Source organism: Giraffa tippelskirchi, chromosome 4 (assembly GCF_054371585.1).
Source record: "Giraffa tippelskirchi isolate mGirTip1 chromosome 4, T2T-mGirTip1v1.2.pri, whole genome shotgun sequence".
In the NCBI taxonomy this organism is placed as follows: Eukaryota; Metazoa; Chordata; class Mammalia; order Artiodactyla; family Giraffidae; genus Giraffa; species Giraffa tippelskirchi.
This window is the reverse complement of record NC_137278.1, coordinates 75,902,325-75,915,558: the sequence shown is the minus strand read 5'-3', so window position 1 is coordinate 75,915,558 and position 13,234 is coordinate 75,902,325. Positions and strand designations below refer to the sequence as shown.

Below are 13,234 nucleotides of genomic sequence, written 5' to 3'. Positions count from 1 at the left end.
ATTTCCTTTATGTGCTGTTGCTTACCTTGGAGCTTGCCATGTTTTCCCAATACTTTAACGAGTCTTACATACTTGCCAGTGTCAAGGACAGCAGAAGGATCTAAGCGGTCACTAAAAATTAAAGCCATATTTATATTATGTTAGAAGTTGTTTAACTGTTAATAGCAGTGCAGTATCTACTTGATCACTTTTCCAAAAAATCTCAGAATCTGAATGTTATTAACACTGGCTCCTACTTTTTAGTTCAGGTTTATTTTTGAGGCCATATACAAATCTACATGCAATTATATTCAAAGAAGTAAAAATGTAATACTAGATGTGTATTACATCTTTCCATCTGCAAATAATACAAATAAGAAATGCTTCTGTTTCATGGCACTTAAGGTGATTCTCACTTTGTTGCAAATACTGAAATGCCCCCAAGAGATATTTTTATTTGGTAAATCTATCAGTGGGAAGCGGACAGAATTCTGTTTACACTACAGTACAGGAAGGGGAATATTTAACAAGCCTTATATAATAGTTACCATCACTGTTGTGATATGCAGTTGTATAATCAAGAGGAAAAAATCTTGGCTTCAAGGAATAGAATGTCTTATCATACTTAAACAAAGACTCCTTGCTGAAAACAAGCCATAATTAATCAAAGAGTATTACAGTATGAAATTTCAAAAGCACTCACAAAAGAGAATTTTTAAAAGTTACATTATATGAGAGTGGTATTCACTCTACATGAGCCATCAAGGACTGTATAGCAGCATAAATGCTGATGATTTATTTCAGTGTCTGGGTACTCACAATTCTCGTTTCAGGTTCAATGCATCTTCTGCATTATCATGTCGACAGCACAAATTTATTAAAGCTGCATAGCCACCGACAACCATATCTGATTCATATTTTGCTTTCAATTCAAGAGCTTTTTGCATGTTCTAAAATAAAGGAAGGAAATGAAAAAGAAGTAAGAAATTAATATGAAAGTGTAAAATTTTTAGTTTCCATGTTCAGAGTGTAAAAAAAGTTAACACTACTTTTAAAATAAATGGATACACATTATTAACTTCACCTTGCTCCCTGGTATTTTTAATCCACCTTTTAAAAAGCAGGAAAGATATATATGAAGGGTTCAAAAGATTTGTTATCTGCGCTGCAAAACTGATCACTATGCCAAATTTGACGTTTTAGGTTTCGGTACTGTATTATGAAAAAAGACTTCCAGATTAAATCTGTACCAAGTAAGTCAAATTTCCATGCACAGAAATATATATCATTGCCAAGTTCCTCACAGTCTGTAAAGTGCAGGAAATATTTTAGAATTTAATAGTGCCATATTATAACCTTAACGTCAGCTGTATTTTTTCCCCCTAAAAACACAGGCATACGACCAAATGATCTGAACTAGAAACTGAAAAAGTCTAGTGATATACCCCAACTGCAGACACACACTAAAATGAACACAAAGTACAGCTGGACGCCTGCTGAAAAAAGGCAAGAGACCCTTTATCTCAGAAAGAGCTTTTTTCCAGCAGGAAAATGGAATTTCAATCCCTGCATTAACAACCTAGTAATATTTGACTTGCAAATGACTACTGCCATGTATCAGTTGCTTGACAATCTAGATATGAGAGACCGGAGCCATGGCTTGAAAGGACATTTGGCATGTATGATAAACCTATCACGGCTGTTACTATCATTCACTTTGCAGATTATCGTAAACAAACTACGGCAACCCGAAAACATGCCATTCAAGGTGTAGCTGAAGTTAGTTAACCTCTCATTTAATTGCATTCTTCACAGACATGATGTATAATAATCAATTGAAAAGATAATAAATTTTATATTAGGCTTTGCTTACTTTTATCTGTAAAGAATTTTTTACCTTAATAGCACATTTTAAATATTTAAACAAACGTTACCTCTTCTGAACATAGCATTAATATGAGCTGCTTTAGGATATCTCCTACAGGTTGATTTTCAGCTTTTAGCTTTTCAAGTTTAGACTCCAAATCAGGTGATGAAGGCTGCAAAGCAGAAATGGGAAGAAAAAAGAAGGAAAGAAATTTACTACAAAGAAAATGTACCCTTTGTCACTCTTCTCTTTAAACTGTCCTTTCCTAAATGTCATAAATGCTATCAAGGATATTAATGTGGGGATCTGGGATGGACTCTAGGGATTTATAAAGCTTCTGATATTATATGTAGATTTCTTAGACATAATTTTTCTGAGATGGTAAATGGCTTTTACCAACTTCCTAGAAGTATGCTAGAGGCAAAAACGTTAGGAACCACTGGTTTTAAAAGGACACAGTCTAGAACTCTCATTAAATGAGGTTATTACAGCATGTAGAATCTACTCAAAAAACATACTTACTTTTCTAGAGTCTGTCTTCTCTCTTTCAACCAATACATTAACATCCTAAAATCAGGATTTAAATTAGGATTAGAAAACATATGGAAAATATACAGCAAATGTCAAAAGCAAATTTTGGAAGTCTCATTTCATTTTTCCATTTTCCAAAATTTTCCCGAAACTCTCTTCAGACTTTATAACCACTGTAAAAGACACTTTTAAATACATTCTTCAATATGTAAACAGCATTCACCAATAATCAATAAAAAGCCTTGTTTTAAAGGCTATCATTTAAATAAACTTTTGGCCAAAAGCAATATATTTAAATAAAACTTTGACATGCCTCTATATATAAAGTAAGCATTTTAAGAAGGTATTATTTCACACACACCTTAATCAATTCAGGAACATGGTAGCTATCCAGTAAATTACGAATGCCTCTGTAGATATTTTCAGGAATTTTTACATTCTGTGCAAAGGGGAGGGAGGAGGAAAAAAAACAAACAAACAAGTTTTAGACAACCAAACTTAAATTTGTCTAACAGAAATTATCTCAGACATAATTTAAGTCTCCAACTCATGTATGTCATTGAGAAGTGGTCTGGTTGTACTTAAAAGCAGCAATTTCAAATCTAATAGATACATGTCAGACAGGACAGGCATTATATAGCAAAAAATGAAATGGTACCATCTCCTTCAGCTGATGGAAGTATTGTCTCAAACGCTCCTCCTTGGCCTGTGCCTCTGAGTCACTCATGCTGTCAATCAAGTTATAAAGAAAATAGCCAACAGCTTCTGTGGAAAAAAAACAAGAGAAAGCATTCCACTAAAATTACTGAGACTGTCATGTTATCAAGATTAATTTATAAGAAATCATTTTGGTGTGAGATGTCACCCTGATGAGAGGCTCTGAAATGGCAACAATGATCACTGAGGCATAGAGATTATGTGGTTTGGGAGCACACATCTAACTGGTGAGTGAAAGGAATATTAATTATTTTCAGACCGAGTGACAGCTTTTCAGTACTGAATCTTACTTCAATCTATTTTCTTCTACCACTCTGTGACAGAAGTGGTCCTGCCCAAGGCCTTACCCCTTTACTGTCCAAATCACAAATAGTGAGAATAAATAAATGCCCCATATGTATTTCTATATTAATTTTTCGTGGGCAATTTTTAGGAAACATAAAATTAGAGGATTGGTAAATGTTGAGTATAGAAAGTTAAATAATTTTAATAAGCAGATGTAATATTCCTGTGGAGAGCTGCCTATTAGCCAATGAAAAACCAAGATTAACAAAGATGTTTCGTAACAACAGTAATTTTCCTATGCATCTAAGCATAAAATGTATAGGGCCATGTGTTAATACATAGGATATAAAAATACAAACTTTCAAGAAAGATACCATATGGTTTTTTTTGTGTGTGTGGTGTTGTTTTTTTAATAGAAAACCACATATGCTAGGCTTTATTACATGAAAACAAAAATCATTAAATGTCAAAATAATGTATTTTGGGTAATAAATTATATTTAAGTGGAAAAATCTACAAGACCTCTTTACTATTTTATATGTTTAAATTATACCTGCAAAACATTAAAATCACATAAACACTAAGGATTACTGATTTTTAAGGCTATTTTCACTGATGCTGTAAGAAGCATTTCCTCAATATCTGAAAAGAAAAACCCTCCCAACCCTGACTTTAGAAAAACAACTATGGTAATACCAACCACCTCACAGATCTCAAAATGATGCACTTATCAATGTGAAGATTTATAACAAGTGTTTTCAAATTTCACTTTCAAAAACAAAATGTTTACTGCTGTAATCCTTCTGGCCCATCATTACACAGAAGAATGGATTTGTGGATAAGTTACAATCATCAAAATTGAAACGCTACCCGTTGGTCCTGGAGGCTCCTGGCAATAACGTCCATCCTTGTACAACAGTTCTGTTATCTGGTAAGACAGAAAATGCGTGCATTGCAGCAACAGAAGCAAACTAGAACAAACACAATCTGAAATTGAATTCTTGAAATAATATAGCCTCTCCCCAGTAAGGTATTACTGTATATCACAGTAATACAACACCACCCCCACTTGCCAAGGAAATTGTTTTGTTTTTAAGTAACAGGTTACTCTTTTAAAAACAAAAACAAAACAAACCCCCGTTGAAGGAAAACTGCAGTATTTCATGATACATCACTAAGAAAACCTCTAAACTGTTCTGGTTATATATTGTTTTAAATAAACTGTTACTGTAGAAAACAGCTTATAGGAATTATCAACCAATGTTATTTGTCATTGTATCGTTTTTGGTCTTGCTGAAATTCAACCAGTTTCCTCCTTTTAAATGAAGTTTTACAGCAGTAAGGAAGTAAAATATCCTGAAACACTAAATAATTTTTTTTTTTTAAGTTTTTCAACATTTTGCCAGTCATTTTAATGGCATTAAAACAAAATGGGGGCTTTCCTGGTGGCTCAGATGATAAAAAATCTGCCTGCTATGCAGGAGACCTGGGTTCAATCCCTGGGTCAGGAAGATTCCTTGCAGAAAAGGGAATGGCAACTCACTCCAGGATTCTTTCCTAGGGAATTCCACGGACAGAGGAGCCTGGTAGGCTGCAGTCCACAGGGTCACAAGGAGTCGGACAGGACTGAGCAACTAACGCTTACTTACTTACTTAAAACAGGGTCAAAAGTTGTAATATGTTTGTTATCATCGATTGTTATCAACTGAATACACAGAAACTAAAAGACCTACTCTTCAACATTAACTCTACCCACAAAATTTCAATTTAAAAAATCCAAACGTATTTGATGACGAAAACGATTACAAAACCTACGATACTGACATGTAACTTTTGAACACTGTATTTTGACTATATATCAACAGGCTAAAGATAGTAAGAAAGGAAGCATAGGTTTCTGAAGTGATATGAGCTACAAATTCTCAATTACTTCATGTGTATACTACGACTGAACCTATTTGCTCTTTAGATAGTGTCTGCTCAGCTGCTCAGTCGTGTCCTACTCTTTGTGACCCCCATGGACTGTAGCCACCAAGCTCCTCTGTTCAGGGGCTTCTCTAGGCAAGAATACTGGAGTGGGTTGCCATTTCCTTCTTCAAGATTGTGTCTGGCCATAGCATAAGTATTAACAACTCAAACTACAGTTCCTTCTTTAACTATGTATTTTCTAATATGGAAAATTAGGTAAACCTGATCATATCCCACTTCACTAAACAATGAAAGCATGATGAATAGCAATCCAAAGGATAGTTAAGGTAGAAACTATTAAAAAGCAAAGCAAAACAATCCTATCTACAAATTTTTTTTTAACCAACCCAGATGTTGGTTAAAGATAGAAGATAGACAATAAATTCTACCAGAAGTTGTAGCCATACATTAGACATACAACAGCCACATTAAAACCTAATTTTGAACAAAGACACATTTAATAAGCCAATGAAAAAGTCTTTATAGTCAAAAAAAATTACTTATAAATATCTTAACCACCTATTATAACTGACTTATATCGTTTGAATGGCAGTTTAAGTAATACTAAAAACAGAACTGAATGAAAATAAGATTTTAAAAAATATTTAAAATGGGAATTCCCATCAATAATGTGCATTCTGATTGTGTTGTTGTTTATTCGCTAAGTCGTGTCCGACTCTTTTGCAACCCCATGGACCTTATCCCTGCCATAATCCTCCGTCCACGGGATTTTCCAGGGAAGAAAGCTGGAGTGGGTTGCCATTTCCTTCTCCAGGGGATCTTCCCACCCAGGGATCGAACTTACACCTCCTGCATTACAGGCGGATACCTTATAATTCAACATAAGGATTGTTGTACTTCCTGCATAAAAGCAGTTAACTTCTTAAGAAGATGGCAGTTTAAAACTGATCTGTTTATCATTCATATATAGATATACATATAGATACACTTGATGCTTCCTGTGTGGCGCTAGTGGTAAAGAACACACCTGCCAATGTAGGAGACATAAGAGACGTGAGTTTGAGCCCTGGGCCAGGAAGATCCCTTGGAGGAGGGCATGGCAACCCACTCCAGTGTTCTTGCCTGGAGAATCCCTTGCACAGAGGAGCCTGGCAGGCTACAGTCCATAGGGTTGCAAAGAGTCGGACATGACTGAATCAACTTAGCACGTATAGGTACACTTCCACAAATATGTATAACATATATAACATGCATATATTTTTTAAAAAAATTATTAAATACGAATGGTTACCGCCATAATGTTAACAGTTCTTATTGGAAAAGTTGAAAACTTAAGAATTTAGGAGTAACTCAAGGTCACGTCAATAATAAATTTCATGATCCAGGAAGGTAGTTTTAAAACTAAAACTACCGATTCAAGATTCTAAATTCATTAACTTCTAGTGATGCATGATAAATGTATGAAGCTATTATAACTTGCTTTTTATCTATTACACTATGATTTGCAGTATTAGGAATACTTACCTTGCTCCAAAGATTTATATTCATAGACCTGCAGGGGGCAGCAAAGGATTAAAAATAAACCCAGAGGTTTAAAAAACATTAAAATATACTAGCAATCATTATATGCAATACATACAGACCAAAGCCTTAAAAAAAAAAAAAAAAAAAAGTTTCCAAAATCAAAGTTAATTTTTAGGGCAAGATAATTTAGAAAGATTGATTCACTTATTTTGAACCCTCAAAATAGAGAGTGGTTTGGACACGAATCACTAAGAACCATCTCTAAACCTTGGGGTCCCAGTTTGATGGAGCAGGGTATCTGCATGGTCTCAAAGGATCTGCCAGAGACTGCTTATTACTTGTAATGGTAAAGACAGTAACTGCACAGTGGAGAAACTGAACCAATATCGTCACTGAGTGGTCAAAATTAACATCACTAATGAGGTGCTGATAGACACATTTTAGATTTAATTCCCTGAGAAAAACAGAACAGCATTCCTGTGGTATTCCAGTCAGAAATATAACATGAAGTTAAACATGAGGAAGCATCATGGGGAACATTCTAGAAAATAACTGGCCTGTATTCTCCAAATCTATTAATGTCATAAAAGACAAAGGCTGAAGAACTGTTCCAGATTAAAGAAAATTAAAGAGAAAAGATGACTAACATCTATTCCTTGACTGGATTCTGTATATGAGTGAAGTCACTCAGTCATATCTGACTCTGTGACCCATGGACTGTAGCCTACCACACTCCTCCGTCCACAGAATTTTCCAGGCAAGAGTATTGCAGTGGGTTGCCGTTTCCTTCTCCACGGGATATTCCTGACCCAGGTATCGAACCCCTGTCTCCCACATTGCAGGCAGATGCTTTACTATCTGAGCCACCAGGGGTTCTGTATAAGAGGGAGGAAAACATGGGCCCCTCCAAAAAAAGAGTGAAAATACTTGACAGAATTGGTATATGAGCTATGTCAGATAAAAATATTCCATCAACGTTAAATATCCTGAGTCTGTCAACTGTGATGTGGTTGTATAAGGGAATATCCTTGTTCTGTGGAATTGTGTGTACGTATACGTGCTTATACACGTGTCTGACTCTTTGTGATCCCATGAACTGTAGCCCACCAGGTTCCTCTGTCCATGGGGATTCTCCAGGCAAGAGTACTGGAGTGGGTTGCCATTTCCTTCTCCAGGGGATCTTCCCGACCCAGAGATCGAACCCATGTCTCTTCCATCTCCTGCACTGGCAGGTGGATTCTTCACCACTGAGCCACCTGGTTGTGTAAGGGAATATCCTTGTTATGTGAATTATATACTGATGTATTTAAAGATAAAGCATTATGATATATGCAACCTAAGCCCAAATAGCTAAAATGTAAATTAAATTTTTAATATTTCAACAAATATTTAATATTTAATAAAATAAATTAATAAATATTTAATAAAAATTTAAAATTAAAATTTATATACGTGTGTGTGTGTAAATTAATAGAAAGTATAATGATAATTTCACAAAATGCTAAAAATTAATAAATGGGGTATGTAAGAAATCTCTGTACTACTCTTGCAATTTTCTATAAATATGAAATTATTTCAGGAAAGCAAAAATAACAGCTCACTCAAATTGTGACTGTTTAAAGGAAAAACTATTTACAAAACTGGATAACCAATGAACATTAGGTCTTAGGCTATTTGCAAGCTTTGTAAACTTAATGTCTATAAGCTTTGTATATTTAATTCAAATATGGAATCTACTTTCAGAAGATTAGTTATGTGTTTTAATGATAATATTACAATGTAAATATAATGTATATATTTATTATAATTATGTATATTATACTTACATTGTAAAAATACCCACAAAATTTACAGACCTCTTAAAATCTGCACCCACAAAAATTCATAGGCCTCTTTAAACTTGACATTGAGCAGTTTCGAGTTAACTGTTTTGGTATAGTGAGTTAATAAGGCACTTGTTTTTACTTTAAAAACATTCCAAATGAACTACTGACACACACAACAACTAGGATGTATTTGGGGGCATTATGTTGAGTGGAAAAAGGCCAATCTCAAAATACGATATACTCTGTAAGTCCACTTATGTAACTTTTGCAAACTAAAATTATAAAAACTGAGAACAAATTAGTGGTTGTCACAGATTAAGGATGGTGAATGGAAGCTAAAGAGGTAGTGGCAGGGAGGTGGGGAATTTGTAGTGATGGCATAGTTCTGTATCTTCACTGCGGTAATGGTTACTCAAGTCTATATATGTGATAAACTGTCAGAACTACACACATACATTGTACGAATGTAAAATTCCCAGTTTTGGTAATGCACTGTGGTTATATAAGATGCAACCACTGGGAGAAAATGGGTAGAGTGTATATAGGCCCTTTGTGTCTTATGCTTGCAGCTTTCTGTGACTCTAAAATTATTTCAAAGCAAAAAATAAAACATGTTCCATGCCCTGCTAGAATCCTTTGCCTTATGATAAAATCACTCCTCCTACTGAAACACATTGAGAAAAAGTTTTAAAAAAGATGAAACTATATTTATAAGTGGAGAAAAATGTTTACAAAGCCTTGCATTGTACACATATTCTTTTTCATTATAGTTTATCATAGGATACTGAATATAGTTCCCTGTGCTATATAATAGGACCTTACTGTTTATTTTATATATAGTAGTTACAATCTGCTACTCCCAAACTCCTAATTTATTCCTCCCCCCCTTTTCCCCTTTGGTAAATCATAAATCACCCTTATGGTAGAAAGCGAAGAACTAAAGAGCCTCTTGATGAAAGTGAAAGAGAAGAGTGAAAAAGTTGGCTTAAAGCTCAACATTCAGAAAACTAAGATCATGGCATCTGGTCCCATCACTTCACGGCAAATAGATGGGCGAACAGTGGAAACAGTGGCTGAGTTTATTTTTGGGGGCTCCAAAATCACTGCAGATGGTGATTACAGCCATGAAATTAAAAGGTGCTTGCTCCTTGGGAGAAAAGTTATGACCAACCTAGACGGTATATTAAAAAGCAGAGACATTACTTTGCCAACAAAGGTCCGTCCAGTCAAGGCTACGGTTTTTCCAGTAGTCATATACAGATGTGAGTTGTACTATAAAGAAAGCTGAGCACAGAAGAATTGATGCTTTTGAACTGTGGTGTTGGAGAAGACTCTTGAGAGTCCCTTAGACTGCAAGGAGATCCAACCAGTCATCCTAAAGGAAATCAGTCCTGGATATTCATTGGAAGGCCTGATGCTGAAGCTGAAACTCCAATACTTTGGCCACTTGATGCGAAGAACTGACATTTGAAAAGACTCTGATGCTGAGAAAGACTGAAGGTGGGAGAAGGGGACAACAGACGATGAGATGGTTGGATGGCATCATTGACTCAATGGATATGATTTTGAGTAAACTCTGGGAGTTGGTGATGGACAGGGAGGCCTGGCGTGCTGCAGTCCATGGGGTTGCAATGAGTCGGACACAACTGAGCTACTGAACTGAATCACAAATTTTGTTTTCTATGTCTTTAAGTCTGTTTCTGTTTTGTAAATAAGTTCATTTGTAACATATTTTAGATTCCCCATATAAGTAATATTGTCTTTCTAACTTATTTCACATAGCATGATAATCTCTAGGTCTATCCATGTTGCTGCAAATGGCACAGTTTCATTCTTTTTTATGGCTAAGTAATATTCATGTGTGTGTGTATGTGTGTGTACACACTACATCTTCTTTATCCATTCAGAGATAGCATCTTCTCCTCTACACATTCATAATTATCAAGACTAGTTTGCAGTTGCTTTCTTACTTTCTGCTCTATAACTAATTAACAAGTTGAAGGCCAAGAAGATTCCTGTTCATCCTTGAATTACCTATTATCTCGCAGTTGAGGCCTAAGCATACACTAAAAAAGTTATAATTCCTGAGTACTCACAAATTGTAGTTCATGAAGTATATTCCTTCTCCTTGTAAAAACATCATGAGTGGGAGCCTCACTGGCTGACTGAAAAGAGGAACTTAACATCTGGCACTTAACTTGGTTGGTTTCAATAGGGCTGGTGTCAGACACTTGATTTTTTCCAACATGTGAAAGGCCGCACCATTCAGTGGTACAGATTCCCACTTCTCGAGCTCAAACTGTTGCCACTGGGTCAGAAAATCTCTCCTTATATCACAAAACTCTTTTATCTATGCACTACAATGCCTTAAATGCCTCCAAGGCAATTCTTTTTAAAAAAAAATTAATTTATTTTAATTGGAGGATAATTACAATATTCTGGTGGTTTTTGCCATACATCGACATGAATCAGCCATGGGTGCACATGTGTCCCCCCATCCTGAACCCCCCACCCTCCTCCCTCCCCACCCCATCCCTCTGGGTTGTCAGAGCACTGGCTTTGAGTGCCCAGCTTCATGCATTGAACTTGCACTGGTCATCTATTTTACATATGGTTATATACATGTTTCAATGCTCTGAAACATCTGTTTTTGGTATATTGCATTGTCAACCGCAGTTTGAACTATCTTCAATGACATTTTGTCTCTGAGAAGTAACTCAACATTTTTGTGGTAGAGTTTTCAGTAATATATAAAACGTACACAGCCTTATTTCTCATTTGAACTTCGTTCAGTTAGAAGCATTGTTAGGAGGAAAGAAAGTCTTATACTAAACATCCTCTTGCCTTGGATTTGACAGAAGAATTCACTAACTTTATCAGTCAGAAGTAAATACCCTTTAAAATACTTTAAAAATAGTTAAAAAAAAAAAAACCTTAATAGTAAAAATTCCCTAATAACCTTTACTAATCCCTAACTAATAAGCAGTATTGAATTTTAAACATTTTTAGATAGGTGACTTCACCTTCATAGGTTAACAATTTAGTTTATATATTGGGAAACTTTGGGAATGTATTACACTTGACTGGTATTCAATGACCATCTCCTGAGCTTATCAACTTACAATATATGGGCTAGCAGATAAAGTATCAGGATCAGGGAGACACTACTACCTTAATAGCAGGGCTCAACTAATTTAGTGGGAGTAATCCTAGACTAAAAGCTGCTCAAGTCCTACCTACGAAGCATAGACTGCAAGAGACGTGGGTTGGATCCCTGGGTTAGGAAGATCCTCAGGAGGAAGAAATAGCAACCCACTCCAGTATTTTTGCCTGGAAAATGCCATGACAGAGCAGCCTAACGGGCTACAGTCCGTGGGGTCGAAAAGAGTATGACACGACAGAGCACACACACAAAGCATGGAAGCACGCACTAAGGAAACTGTTCCAAGTAACTTAATTCAAGATCGTCTCAGGACAAAGCTCAAAAATATTTACAGGAATTAAAACAAAAAAAAATCCACATTCCCCAGCATAAAATTCATAACTGGCATCCAGTCAGAAATTGTAAACAAGCACAAATTGATGCATAGTAAGAAAAAAAATTATTTAACAAAATTAGTAGGCAAGGACATCAAAACATCTGTCATTAATATCTCCATAGAGAGAAGAAGGAAGAAGCATGAACATATTAAGGAGACATGGCATATATTTAAAAACAAAAAACCCAAAATGAAAAATATAATGTCTGAGATTCAAATACATTCTAGATGTATCTCTGCCTCAGCCAAATCTCTGCACAGTACAAGTTAGTCTACTTTCTTCAGAATAAAAGGCAAGTTCCTTCATGCTTTTTTAAAATATTTCACAATCTGATCCTAATCAATGTCTCCAATCTCAACAATAAATACTTGCTGAATAAAAGGGAATGCTCAAAAACAGAGGCAGAAACACAGAATAAATAAGGCCTCAGTAATTAGTTCAACAGTGTTGATTATGTGCCAGGTATTAGTATCTATGTGCTGAACATAGGGCAATAAACCAAACATGGAGCTTATGTTCTAATAATCAAAACAGCTATCACAAAATCTTTGTCATAAAATAAAAGCAAAAAAAAAAGATATGGCATGCCCTTGTTTAGAAGGTTTCATTTTTCAAAACTACAATGACTTTGGTTATCTAACTTCCCAGCCCACCATAAACCAGAAGCAACCTACATGTCCATCAACAGATGAATGGATAAAGATGTGGTACACGTCTATACACACACATACATACAATGAAATATTACTTGGCCACTAAACAGAATGAAATATTGCCATTTGCAACAACATAGATGGACCTGGAGATTATCATACTAAGTGAAGTCAGTCAGAGAGAGAAAAACAAGTATCATATGATCTTACTTATAAATGTAAAAAAAAAAAAAAAAAAAAAGGTGCAAATGAACTTATTTACAAAATAGAAACAGACTCACAGACTTAGAGAATGAATTTATGGTTGGTTACCAGCAGGAGAGGGGGGAGGGAGAAACAGATTGGGAGTTTGAGAATGATATGTACAAACTGCTATATTTAAA

General features: G+C 35.3%; 1 protein-coding gene across 8 annotated transcripts in view; it reads right to left on the bottom strand.

The window, feature by feature from the left end:
• Positions 1–13,234, bottom strand: part of LRPPRC (leucine rich pentatricopeptide repeat containing) — a 103,725-nt gene that overhangs the window by 53,190 nt on the left and 37,301 nt on the right. For all 8 annotated transcript variants that reach the window (XM_081591951.1, XM_081591950.1, XM_081591956.1 and 5 more), the window contains 8 exons: positions 6,833–6,860; positions 4,250–4,307; positions 3,036–3,142; positions 2,739–2,816; positions 2,369–2,413; positions 1,914–2,018; positions 799–929; positions 26–111 (listed from right to left, as the gene is read on the bottom strand). In XM_081591951.1, the coding sequence (XP_081448077.1) occupies positions 26–111; positions 799–929; positions 1,914–2,018; positions 2,369–2,413; positions 2,739–2,816; positions 3,036–3,142; positions 4,250–4,307; positions 6,833–6,860 (638 nt within the window). The remainder of the gene's footprint in view (positions 1–25; positions 112–798; positions 930–1,913; positions 2,019–2,368; positions 2,414–2,738; positions 2,817–3,035; positions 3,143–4,249; positions 4,308–6,832; positions 6,861–13,234) is intronic.